Source organism: Tachysurus vachellii, chromosome 3 (genome assembly GCF_030014155.1).
Source record: "Tachysurus vachellii isolate PV-2020 chromosome 3, HZAU_Pvac_v1, whole genome shotgun sequence".
Lineage (NCBI taxonomy): Eukaryota > Metazoa > Chordata > Actinopteri > Siluriformes > Bagridae > Tachysurus > Tachysurus vachellii.
Genome location: NC_083462.1, coordinates 15,528,414 through 15,541,716, shown reverse-complemented (window position 1 = coordinate 15,541,716; position 13,303 = coordinate 15,528,414). Strand labels below are relative to the sequence as shown.

Below are 13,303 nucleotides of genomic sequence, written 5' to 3'. Positions count from 1 at the left end.
AGAGTGAATAGCAGAGGTCTTAAAGAATAAAGGTCAACAATGTAAATATTGACTCTGCATAAACTTGACAAAAAGATCTAAAAACACTGAAGCAGAAGACTGTTGTGTCATTCTCAGTACTGACACGTATGCTGTTAGTTATGAGTTTATAAACACAGTACTGTGCATATGGCTTATGTGAATAAACGCTGTAAAGTAATAATGCTTTCAAAAATATATTTTAATTGGTTTTTTTTTTTCCCATTTAAAAAATGCAACGTGAGCAAACAGAAGACAAAATCTAAGTTAAATCATATTTGGTGTGACGACCATTTGGCCTTAAATCAGCATCGTGCACATTTTGTACACTTACAAAGTCAGGTATCAGAGTCAGGAGTGTGACCAGCACCTGCATGGTGTAACTGGTTATTCATCAGAAGTCATTAACTGAAACAGAATCATCTGTGTAGGAGCTTCACACTGGGTGAGGAACAAAACTGTGCTACTAAGGTGAGGTTGTAGAGACAGTTTCATGTCCAAGACTGAGCACAGAAACAAGACTTAAAGTAGTTCCTCTGCATCAGCAAGGTCTCTCCCAGGACAGAGTTCAGAGCAGACTGCGGTTCATGTGATGTTCAAGATATTTTAAAGAAGCACAAAGAAACACAATGTTGAGGCTCGTAGTCACAGTGGGCCAAGGAAACTTCATGCAGCAGATGAAAGACATCACGTTACACTTGCTTCACTTCGACATCAGATGATGTCCAGAAGAGCCATCAGCAAAGAACTGGAGGAAACCAGCGTCTGTCTGGAGACTTGTGGTCAGAAGTGGTCTTCATGGAAGAATTGCTGCCAAAAAGCCAGACCTCCAACATGGAAACAAGGCTAAGAAACTTAACCATACAGCATTTCTTCCCAAAAACGTTTACACAGTACAGAATATATCTGTGAGGCATGATGAGTCCTGAGACAATCCAGACCAGATCATACAAGGGTCAGTTAGTGCTGGTTCTCACAAGGAAACAGAACCCAACTGTGCACATCATGCTTTTATACACTAATTTGTGTGTGTGTGTAACCCATCAGCACATCACGTGGTATGAATGAAGTTAATTGTTCAAGGTTTACAGTCTGAAATCTGTTCTCATGCGGTTTGATAAACGAGGCGGATTCAGTGGAACACAAACACATATGGAGTTTAATCATGTCCAAGTGTCGGCTGCAGGAAACGATAGATTTATATTTTTACATCAATTCCACATTTTGTCTATTTCAGTAGCGATAAAATGTCATGTAGTATAAGCATCAACACGAATGTCCTACGATGTACTTTCCACTTGGACTGAGTAGGTTACAGATAAATAACTGTAAATGAGTGAGAGTTTAATAGGAGCGAATAGCAGGTGGAATGGCGGCACAGTCTTCGTTGTTCAGAGTGTCATCGATCACAGGTCTGTACTCCAGAGTGACCTACCATGCATCAAGACACAGCAGAGTTTATGAAGTTAAAGTATGACGTGATCCAACAATAAAAAACAAAATTTCATGACAATTTGAGCTTCATGTTAAATACAGTGTTGATATAAATCGTACCTTTCCTGTCTTTGTGTCCGTGTAGGACAGAGTGTGTTTCCTCCAGTGCTCTTCAAAAGGCTTCTTCTGTTGCCCTTGTAACGGTTTTGAGAAGTCGTACTCATCCACACGCACCTGTATCACACACACACACACACACACACACAAATACAGATTGATACAATCATTCTATTAGCTGGTTCGTTTTTACTTGACTGATAAACAGAGTTAGAACTTGCTTTGAAATCTTCCCGAGCGTGAGCCCCCCTGCTTTCTTTGCGAGCCTCGGCAGCGTTGATGGTCTGCACGGCGTTCAGCATCAGATTCTGCAGCTCCAAAGTCTCCACTAGGTCCGTGTTCCACACAACACCTGAAACACCGATGGCAATGGAAGCTTTACACTACACTGTGTTTGATATATACACGACATCCTCTAGCTATTGCTATCAGGAAAACAACCTCTGTCAAATGTCTTGATGTCGTCCAACATCTGATAGATAGAGTCCATCTTGACGCAACCTTCTTTCAAGACCTCTCCAGTACGAAACACTGCTGCGTGAGTCTGCATAGTCTGAGGACCAAAAACAACATTTTGTAAATCTGGCATCAGGGTTACAGAAAGTAAAAAATATTCTGAACTCATCACCTTAAAATGCAACACACTGCATTATTTAGTACCTTCTGCATGTTAAGCCTGATCTCAGAAGTCCTCGTCGAGCCATTAGCGAAGCGGAGTTTATCCAGATTAGCCACCGATTCCTCTCCAGAATTAGGCTTCAAGGGCTCAAGCTTCTCTCCTGTTTTAGCAAAAGAACAATAAATAACATACCTGGTTCCTTAAACAGTTCCTCTGAGAGCTAACATTTAGAACCTGGTGGTGGAACAGAATAAACTGTACATAGTCTGAATAAAGTAAATCAGGGAGCGCTTTTCTGAACTAATCACAAACATTTCCTCCAGATATCGAGATGTTGGAAACAAGTTCAAGCTAGCAGTTAATTGTCAGATGTTTCCAGAAGTACACAAGATGATCAGTTGCTGTGGCTTTCTGAGGATGCTGCAGGTGTCTGGAGACCAAGATGAAGAGTCTTTAAGTTTGTGTTACATGACATGCTGGACTGAAGTCCATTACCAGCATCCTGATATGTTTTTCTTGTGCTGCTGAGGTGGCATCATGTACTGAGAGGTAGAGGGCTACAGGAGAACTGAACCAGATGGAGGCTGAAGGACAGCATGAGCTTGATGTGAGAGCGATGGGACGGTATTGGGATGATCGTCTGGTGGTTAGCTGAACGCTAGGCCGAGCATAGCACAGTAAAAGACTGCTGTAGTCTCACCAGAGAGACACGAAGGGAAGTGACTCTTCAGAAGAGGGACTCCTGCTCCACCAGTAGGGTTAGGGTTAGGGTTAGCTGTGAACATGTGGAAAATGTTCTTGCCTACCTGGAGTGTTGCTTTCAGCAATGGTAAGAGCACATGCACGGCCAAACACCACAAGATCCAGCAGCGAGTTGGCGCCTAGGCGGTTGGCACCATGTACAGAAGCACAGCCAGATTCACCGCAGGCATATAACCCGGGCACTACCCGATCCTCACCATCCTGGTAAGTGATGACCTATGCAGGAAACAAACGTTCGTAAATAACTACTGTCACAGCATGGGAATATTAGCTAACGCTCATGTTGATGTTCCGGATATTTTCTATTGATGCGTTTATTCAGACCGGTCAAATTCACCAGCTGCTGGCGGTCTTGCTAACCGAAATCCTCGAGCTGTTTGCTAAATGAAATTTGCTCGCCGTGTATGTAAACAGTTAATCATTTTGATTTGACTCTTTGATTTGATTCATTAATTCATTCGACTCATCTAGCATTTTATCAACAGAAATTGTGGGAAAAAAATGTGCGTAAGGAATTCGATTTATAAATTTACTCCCAACACTCAATCTAGAGGTGACTGCAGCGATACATCGGAGACAAGATGCGGAAAAAAATCTCAGAAGGAACTGTTCTGGAATGGAATCGACTCTTTTTTACAATAGAGCACAAAATTAACTAGATTTGTAAAGTTCGTCGAGACAAACTTTGATGTTGGCTTTGACGGTTCAAGTATTCGCAAAGGCCGGTGCTTTTTGGAGGCGAGTGGACATAAGGGTCAGTGTTACTTTTGGAGGCAAGTGGACAGAAAGATTGTGAAAGCTACTGGACCGCTAGGGTGCCAAAACTTTTGGAGGTGAGCGGACATGAGCATGTGACGTGATCGGAATACCCGTGAGGCAGTTCCCCTCATTGTGCTGAGTGTTTTGATATGTCACATGTCCATGTTGTGCAAATTTTTTATTTCGCTTATTTTGGGGGCGGGGCTACACGTGACGTCACGTGACGTGACCAAAATACACGTGAGGCAGTTCCCCTCATTGTGCTGAGTGTTTTGATATGTCACATGTCCATGTTGTGCTAATTTTTTATTTTCACGTGACGACACGTGACGTGACCATAACACACGTGAGGCACTTCCCCTCATTGAGCTGAGTGTTTTGATATGTCACATGTCCATGTTGTGCAAATTTTTGATTTCGCTTATTTTGGGGGCGGGGCTACACGTGACGTCACGTGACGTGACCAAAATACACGTGGGGCAGTTCCCCTCATTGTGCTGAGTGTTTTGATATGTCACATGTCCATGTTGTGCAAATTTTTGATTTCGCTTATTCTGGGGGCGGGGCTACACGTGACGTCACCAGAATACCCGGTGGGGTGCCAATACTTTTGGCAAAAAGTGGCTACTGAGGGTTTGGATATTTCATGTCAATACTGCAGTCATTATGGGATTCTACTTATTATTATACTGCATAGAACACAGGAGAGAAGCCGTGCCTGAGCTCTGCGCACGCTGCGTGTGTGAAAGCTTAGAGGAATTTTAGGAATTCCCCATTCAAGTCTATAGGACTTTCCATCGTCGACTACGGGAAAACCGAAAGTTCCGTCGGAACGCCGAGTCCGGAACTTTGTCCGGAGTAACGTCCTAAAGAACCTGTCCGAGTTTGGTGTAAATCGCTCGAAAACTTGCCGAGTTATAAACCTCCAAAGTTTATAATGGAAGTGGATACGAAAAAAAGGCCACTTTGAGCTTCCGTACCGGGAATGCCGGAATTCCGATCGCTTAGAAAAGTAATAGCAACAAACTTCAGACCAGGGTCTACGACATATCCGAATTTGGTGCATGTGGCTCGAAAGCCCTAGGACGAGTTACTCTTGATAAATTTTTGTCTAAGAAGAAAATATAATAATAACTAGATTTGTAAAGTTCGTCGAGACAAACTTTGATGTTGGCTTTGACGGTGCAAGTATTCGCAAAGGCCGGTGCTTTTTGGAGGCGAGTGGACATAAGGGTTAGTGTTACTTTTGGAGGCAAGTGGACAGAAAGATTGTGAAAGCTACTGGACCGCTAGGGTGCCAATACTTTTGGAGGCGAGCGGACATGAGCATGTGACATGATCCGAATACCCATGAGGCAGTTCCCCTCATTGTGCTGAGTGTTTTGATATGTCACATGTCCATGTTGTGCAAATTTTTTATTTTCACGTGATGACACGTGACGACACGTGACGTGACGTGACCATAACACACGTGAGGCACTTCCCCTCATTGGGCTGAGTGTTTTGATATGTCACATGTCCGTGTTGTGCAAATTTTTTATTTTCACGTGATGACACGTGACGACACGTGACGTGACCATAACACACGTGAGGCACTTCCCTTCATTGGGCTGAGTGTTTTGATATATGACATGTCCATGTTGTGCTAATTTTTGATTTCGCTTATTTTGGGGGCGGGGCTACACGTGACGTCACGTGACGTGACCAAAATACACGTGAGGCAGTTCCCCTCATTGTGCTGAGTGTTTTGATATGTCACATGTCCATGTTGTGCTAATTTTTGATTTCGCTTATTCTGGGGGCGGGGCTACACGTGACGTCACGTGACGTGACCAAAATACATGTGGGCCAGTTCCCCTCATTGTGTGGAGTGTTTTGATATGTCACATGTCCATGTTGTGCAAATTTTTGATTTCGCTTATTTTGGGGGCGGGGCTACACATAACGTCACGTGACGTGACCAAAATACACGTGGGGCAGTTCCCCTCATTGTGCTGAGTGTTTTGATATGTCACATGTCCATGTTGTGCAAATTTTTGATTTCGCTTATTTTGGGGGTGGGGCTACACGTGACGTCACGTGACGTTACCAAAATACACGTGGGGCAGTTCCCCTCATTGTGTTGAGTGTTTTGATATGTCACATGTCCATGTTGTGCAAATTTTTTATTTTCACGTGATGACACGTGACGACACGTGACGTGACGTGACCATAACACACGTGAGGCACTTCCCCTCATTGGGCTGAGTGTTTTGATATGTCACATGTCCATATTGTGCAATTTTTGATTTCGCTTATTTTGGGGGCGGGGCTACACGTGACGTCACCAGTATACCCGGTGGGGTGCCAATACTTTTGGCAAAAAGTGGCTACTGAGGGTTTGGACATTTCATGTCAATACTGCAGTCATTATGGGATTCTACTTATTATTATACTGCATAGAACACAGGAGAGAAGCCGTGCCTGAGCTCTGCGCACGCTGCGTGTGTGAAAGCTTAGAGGAATTTTAGGAATTCCCCATTCAAGTCTATGGGACGTTCCATCGTCGACTACGGGAAAACCGAAAGTTCCGTCGGAACGCCGAGTCCGGAACTTTGTCCGGAGTAACGTCCTAAAGAACCTGTCCGAGTTTGGTGTAAATCGCTCGAAAACTTGCCGAGTTATAAACCTCCAAAGTTTATAATGGAAGTGGATACGAAAAAAGGCCACTTTGAGCTTCCGTACCGGGAATGCCGGAATTCCGATCGCTTAGAAAAGTAGGAGCAACAAACTTCAGACCAGGGTCTACGACATATCCGAATTTGGTGCATGTGGCTCGAAAGCCCTAGGACGAGTTACTCTTGATAAATTTGTGGCTAAGAATAATAATAATAATAATAATAATAATAATAATAATAATAAGCTTATAACGGATTTCAGAATGTTGGCTTCTACAAAGCCAACATAATAAAAAGATATATATTGTGCATGTTAAGTAGTTGTGTCAGAATTACTAACATCATTATTCCATGTAGCTCCACATAACACAGTCCAACCAACAGACAAGGTAATAAATAGTTTACAATGAATTATTAATTCTATTATTATCACCAAGACTTAGATGTAGTGATATTGGTGCCAAATACCTTCATATATAAGCTTTAGAGAAAAATAATCATCTGAAAATGATTAAAACAGGAACCTGTCCCTTGTAGTTGGTGGGGACACCACCCATGTTGTAGTGCACTGTGGGTAAGACTGGGATGGGGTCCTTTGTCACGTCCACACCAGCAAAGATCATGGCTGTTTCAGAGATTCCTGGCAGACGGGAAGCCAGCTGCTGAGGTGGGAGGTGGTGCAGCTGGAGGTGGACGTGATCTTTCTCTGGTCCTACACCTCTGAGCAAGAACAACACAGTGGCGTATTTAATTAAACACCCACACAGTCCACTTTATTAGGAACACCTGTCCAGCCAATGGACAAAGAAGCATACCTTCCTTCACGGATTTCGATGGTCATGGCACGAGAAACCACATCCCTGGAGGCCAGGTCTTTAGCATTTGGGGCGTAGCGTTCCATAAACCTCTCCCCTTCGCTGTTAATCAAGATTCCACCTTCACCACGACAGCCTTCTGTGATCAGACAACCAGCTCCATAGATACCTAGATGATTTAAAAAAAAAAAAAGAGATTAGATTATTTAAAATCCCAAAGGGAAAGGTGCATGTGAAGAAGTACAACTTTGTATTAAAACCCAAACCAGCCATTTTCTTTAAGAGGTATAACACACTAACATTTATAAAGTTAAACTGTATGTGTATTTAAGGAAGTGCGGTTCATGTGGTCCTGACCTGTGGGGTGAAACTGAACGAACTCCAGGTCCTGGCACGGCAGTCCAGCACGAGTTACCATGGCAGTGCCGTCTCCGGTACTAGTGTGTGCTGAAGTGCAGCTGAAATACGTGCGTCCATAACCGCTGTGGAGACATGGAGGCATTTTCAGTGTATATGCAGTACCATCACATGGAGGAAATACAAAATTAAGACAAGTGGAAGCTGACGCCAGTGACGGAGACACACACGTCCTCTGTCCCTGTTTGGATCTATTCAAACATCTAATCAGTTCATCTGCTGGTTACGATCACCACATGTCCTGTAGAGACTCTCAGATGGATGCACGGACAACCTCCAGCACAGAGAGCAGAACGGGCTCATGCTGGAGTCAGTGGAACTCTGAGCAGATGGTGCCATGGGAGAAGGACAAGGGTTCAAGATGCACGACTGAATGCACGACTTTACTGCAATGAGCAGAATCCAGCATTTTTATTTCTGCGCAAAAACCAACAGCACTTTATAGCTCGTTTCTTTTGGATTAACATGCAGGAGTAAGTCATGTGGATCTTCTTTATATGTTCATCAAACTCTCAGACCAACCACACAAACAACAAGCATGCTTTTAGATTAAAACCAGTGAGCAGCATTTGTTCCTTGTGAGCATGTACAATCCAGTCAGGTTGGGATTGACATGACGTACTACACAGTTAATGACAAGTCGATGATGAGAGGAGACAGTTGACTGAGTTCACTGAGGAAACGGTGTCGCTTTCCTTATTCTAAAGTCTGCTTTAATTTAACAGTAACGACCTTTTCACAAAGTCATAATAAATGAGAAAGTGTACAAGTGTTTTTTTTCCTTACCCTGTGGCGATCACTGTGTTGTTGGCCCTGAAGCGGTGAATAGAGCCGTCTTCCATACACAAGGCGATGACTCCTACACATTTCCCTTCGTCCATCAACAGGTCCAGGGCAAAATACTCCACAAAATAGCTGGTGTCGTACCTCAGGGACTGTAACAACAGCACAAAGAGAGAACGATGCTCAAAACCTAAACTGGACTCGTCAAAGTAATATGAGAAATGATTTGTGTGAAGTGGGCGCTGTGACACACCCGTCCGTAGAGTGTGTGCAGGAGAGAGTGACCCGTCCTGTCGGCCACGCAGCAGCACCGGTGAGCCTGGCCTCCTTTACCATATTTAAGGCTCTGGCCTCCAAACGCACGCTGGTAGATCCTTCCATCCTCCGTACGGCTGAACGGCATGCCGAAGTTCTCTAGCTGAGGGGAGAGGGAGGGAGGGAGAGAGAGAGAGAGAGAGAGAGAGAGAGAGAGAGAGAGAGAGAGAGAGGGAGAGAGACAGACAGAGAGAGAGACAGACAGACAGACAGACACAGACAGAGACAGACAGACAGAGAGAGAGAGAGAGAGACAGAGAAAGAGAGAGAGCGCGAGAGAGGGAGGGAGAGACAGACAGACAGAGAGAGAGAGAGAGACAGACAGAGAGAGAATATTAATGTACATATTCAGTATTGTGCTGTGTACAGTATGTTGTTGCACACCTGACTATGATGCACAGGATCTCCTGCCTTATCACAGTTCAGGTAATAAAGATGAATTAGTTGTTCTCACCTCTACCACAGCAGCAGGAGCCTGTTCTGTCATGTAGTGAATGGCGTCCTGGTCTCCCAACCAATCAGAGCCTTTCACGGTGTCGTAAAAGTGCCAGCGCCAATCATCGTCCTCCATGTTTCCAAGTGCAGCATTGATCCCACCCTAGAGTTACAGTGTGGGTTATTTCACTTTAATTAACACAAAGCTTTTCTCCACAAAACAAAGTGTCCAATAACACATCTCCTACATTAATGACTGTGATGTACAGAATACCACCGAGTTCTCTCTCTTCTCTCGCTTGTGACTAAGAAACTGTTAAAACACTTCAGTCATGCAGTGAGGACGAGAAAAGGAGGAAGAACATCTTGATGTCATGAGTTCCATCGTCAGTAAAGATTAGTGAGAATGTTCCAGAACTTTAGTGGATCATCTCTGTATTTCTTTGTGAATTCTGTTCTGTCCTTCTGATTCTTAGAGTGGATGACAGGTGTGTATCTTCTGGTAGTCTTTGGATTTCTGCTGTCTGATCTATTGTCTCAGATTCAGCTTCTGATGTCAAACCCAGGTGTTTAGAGACATTTACCTGTGCAGCCACTGTGTGAGAGCGCGTGGGGAACAGCTTGGTGACACACGCCGTGTTGAAGCCAGCTTCCGACAGTCCAAATGCGGCACGCAGTCCGGCACCACCTGCCCCCACTACCACAGCATCAAACTCGTGATCTACCACAGGGTAATGTGTGGAGATCTGTAACACAAACACAGCACACAACAATACTCAGAGCAGCCAGGTTTGTATTTATACCAAGGAAGGTCTCAGCCACCTCAAAATAATTACACAATGCTGACCAGCGAGTCGTCACGTGACCCGATGCAACGAGTGAACAAAATTAATTCAGCATCAGTGTTTATTCACGGTTCAGTATTTATTCTGAACAAATCAGAGTATAAAACACAGCTGAATCTAACAGTAAGAGGCAGAACCACTGACAATGTGCACAACACCGACATGTCAGTCTCAGTGTCTCATTGGATTTAATAATAATGATCTGATGTCTGAGATCAGATTTAGTGACCAGATATTTCATATTAAACACTTCTGATGCAGTGTAACTAAATGGATTGGGTAAAAAATTGTGTGTACAGCTGAATATAAAGAACAAAATAGCTTACAGCATCTGATACTTTGGCGTCTCCCCTTTTCCCATAAATGGAGAAATGGAGCTTACGGAGGCTGGCGGGGCATCCGGAGGGTAACTGGGAACAAAAGGTAACGTTTGGGTAAGGGGAAGACTTTATAACACAAAAGAGCAGTTCAGAGTTAAAAAACATGCACACGCGCGCACACACACACACTCTCTCTCACACTCTCACTCACACACACACACAAGCAAACAAACACAAACACACACACACACACACACACACACTCACTCACTCACTCACTCACTCACTCACAGACAGACAGACACTCTCTCTCTCTCTCTCACTCACACACACACACACACACACACACACAGACAGACAGACAGACAGACAGACAAAGACAAAGACTCTCTCACACACACACACAGACAGACAAAGACAAAGACAAACACTCTCTCTCTCTCTCTCTCTCTCTCTCACACACACACACACACACACACACACACACACACACACACACACACACACACACACACACACACACACGGTTACCTAACATTTGACCCTGAGCTATAAAGGACATGTTCACTCATAAACACGTGTGAAGTTTCTGCGCTTATTAAACACACTCACTCCGGTACACACGCATTACAGTGACACCGTTTAATCACTTACAGCTTTAGAGAATAAAACCTTATTTCCGAGGACACGGGAAGTAGCGAAGAGCGCCGCCATGTTGGATCAGCTATCTTCTTCTTCGTCTACATAATATTATCCTTTATTAAACTGAGTCACACACACACACACACACACCAGTGATATTACTGACACCTACTGGACTGGAGGGTTGATTATTCCCACCTGTCCTCCATTACCCCAAAATGTCTAAATCAATAACATCAAATGGCATCAAGTTCAAGATTAGAGAAAATAAGAGTATATTTATCACTTTGCATTACATTTGAAGCATTTAGCAGATACCCTTATCCAGAGTGATTTACAAGTGAGCAATTGAGGGTTAAGAGCCTTGCTCAGGGGCCCAGCAGTGGCAGCTTGGTCCTGGGGTACGAACCCATGACCTTCCAATCAGTAGTCCAACACATCAACCACTGAGCTACCACATCACTTCTGTGCAAGAAAAAAAGCAAATGCATTTGGCAAGAATAATAAGAACAAAAAGAACAAGTGAATATGTTTTAAAAGCAGGTTACAGGCCCGATACTGCCACTCTCAAGTCATGGTCAATTTTAAGCTGAGATCTGTACTTTGTTTTCAGTGAAGCAACAACTGAAAAGCCCAAAGGGAAGTAGAACGCTCACAGCTCTCTGCCAAGTGAGGGGATGCTTCCTTTATACTCCAAGCCAGAATTCACTCAGTGTCTGAGTTGTAAACCTCAGCCTCAGGAGTCAGAGGTCCGCTCGAATTGATTCTCTTCAGCAGTGCTGAAATCAGCAGGTGCTGCAGATAGTATAAAGATCAATTCAGTCATTTTATAGTAAACAATAAAATCATAACAACAATCCATTCCATGTAGTAAGTTTCATACATCATAAAATAAATGGCATATATGAGTATAATAAATAGATGTAGTGAGTCAATAAACTTAAATGCCAAAATATACTAACCTGCTGCATTGAATGTGTAGTATATTGTACAGCGCACATATACTAATGTCAAATAGTGCCCACTTAGAGGCGGAGGGATTTTCTGGGTGTGGTGTGTTCTTGTTCTGTGTGTTTGACTGATGAAGGTTGTGGCCAGCACGGCTGTTGTTAAATAAAGAGTAAACAGTCCACTTACCTGTTTCCTTCCTCTCACCTCGATGCATGTCATATATATAATTACAAAACGAAAATACTACAGAATGGATCAATATCCCAGTCATACTGAACATTGTCTGGGGAGTATTTCTGAAATCCTCTCAGAGAAGGGATGTGCTGCTTAATTACATGGGTTCACTGTAGTGGCAGAATCACTGGTTTCAGCAAATTCACTCATATTCTCAAAAACATCAATATTTCCTTAATGGAGCCTGCCCCATATCTTAATCTTTTGGGTGAACACAATGTCTGCTAGGTGAGGCAAGTGTTTCTGCCTTGAGGCTGAAGATTTAATTCATTAATCTTTCCAAATGTCTCACTGAGATAGACCACTTTCATGAGACTCATACATGTGCTCCTCCAAAAAAATGTAAATCTCTGAGCTAAAAGTCTTGGGACAACACCTCAAGAGAGCCACCTTGACTCTCTGTGAATTAGCGCAGCTGAAAGATCAGCTCCCATTTCCTCAGAAAGTGTGGAGAATAGTCACGTTTTCAAGGGTGGTGTTTTGATGAAATTAAGCACAATATATACTCACACTGGGGGGCACGGTGGCTTAGTGGTTAGCACGTTCGCCTCACACCTCCAGGGTTGGGGGTTCGATTCCCGCCTCCTCCTTGTGTGTGTGGAGTTAGCCTGTTCTCCCCGTGCCTCGGGGGTTTCCTCCGGGTACTCCGGTTTCCTCCCCGGTCCAAAGACATGCATGGTAGGTTGATTGGCATCTCTGGAAAATTGTCCGTAGTGTGTGTGATTGTGTGAGTGAATGTGTGTGTGCCCTGCGATGGGTTGTCACTCCGTCCAGGGTGTATCCTGCCTTGATGCCCAATGATGCCAAATGTTGCACATTTGGTGCAACCCTCTTGATTTGTGCCTGACAGATACTTAATTTGTGCCTGACAGATAAAAAGAAGAGACTGCTGTAATCTGGAAACTTTACTGAACTTGAGGTAATATAGAATAGAACATACATCTTCTTCCAGCAGCTGGAACACATTAACGTAACACACCACTTCAGTAACACCTCTCCCAGTCATTAACCTTCTTAAAATAACCTAACTATTGCAATATTCAGTGAATACACTACACACCGTTCTCCAGTCCACAAAATCTCAAAATCATCTTGGTGGAATGATGCTCTTTTACAGGATACTTCCTAGAAGGAGGGTGCTCTCTCATGCCCTAAGTCCCAGCAAGTTCCACACCAGGGT

The 13,303-nt window shown here is 43.8% G+C and overlaps 1 protein-coding gene across 1 annotated transcript; it reads right to left on the bottom strand.

Annotated features, from left to right (window-relative positions):
- Nucleotides 1–1,149: 1,149 nt before the first annotated feature.
- sdha (succinate dehydrogenase complex, subunit A, flavoprotein (Fp)) lies at nucleotides 1,150–11,047 on the bottom strand. The gene is made up of 15 exons (XM_060865978.1): nucleotides 10,951–11,047; nucleotides 10,303–10,386; nucleotides 9,716–9,877; nucleotides 9,151–9,294; nucleotides 8,635–8,799; nucleotides 8,385–8,533; nucleotides 7,539–7,663; nucleotides 7,182–7,350; nucleotides 6,891–7,086; nucleotides 2,995–3,166; nucleotides 2,230–2,348; nucleotides 2,011–2,122; nucleotides 1,791–1,921; nucleotides 1,573–1,686; nucleotides 1,150–1,449 (listed from the first exon to the last, which is right to left on the bottom strand). Exons 1-15 carry the CDS (start codon nucleotides 11,008–11,010, stop codon nucleotides 1,363–1,365), a joined length of 1,989 nt encoding a protein of 662 aa, XP_060721961.1. The 5' UTR covers nucleotides 11,011–11,047; the 3' UTR covers nucleotides 1,150–1,362.
- Nucleotides 11,048–13,303: the final 2,256 nt, after the last annotated feature.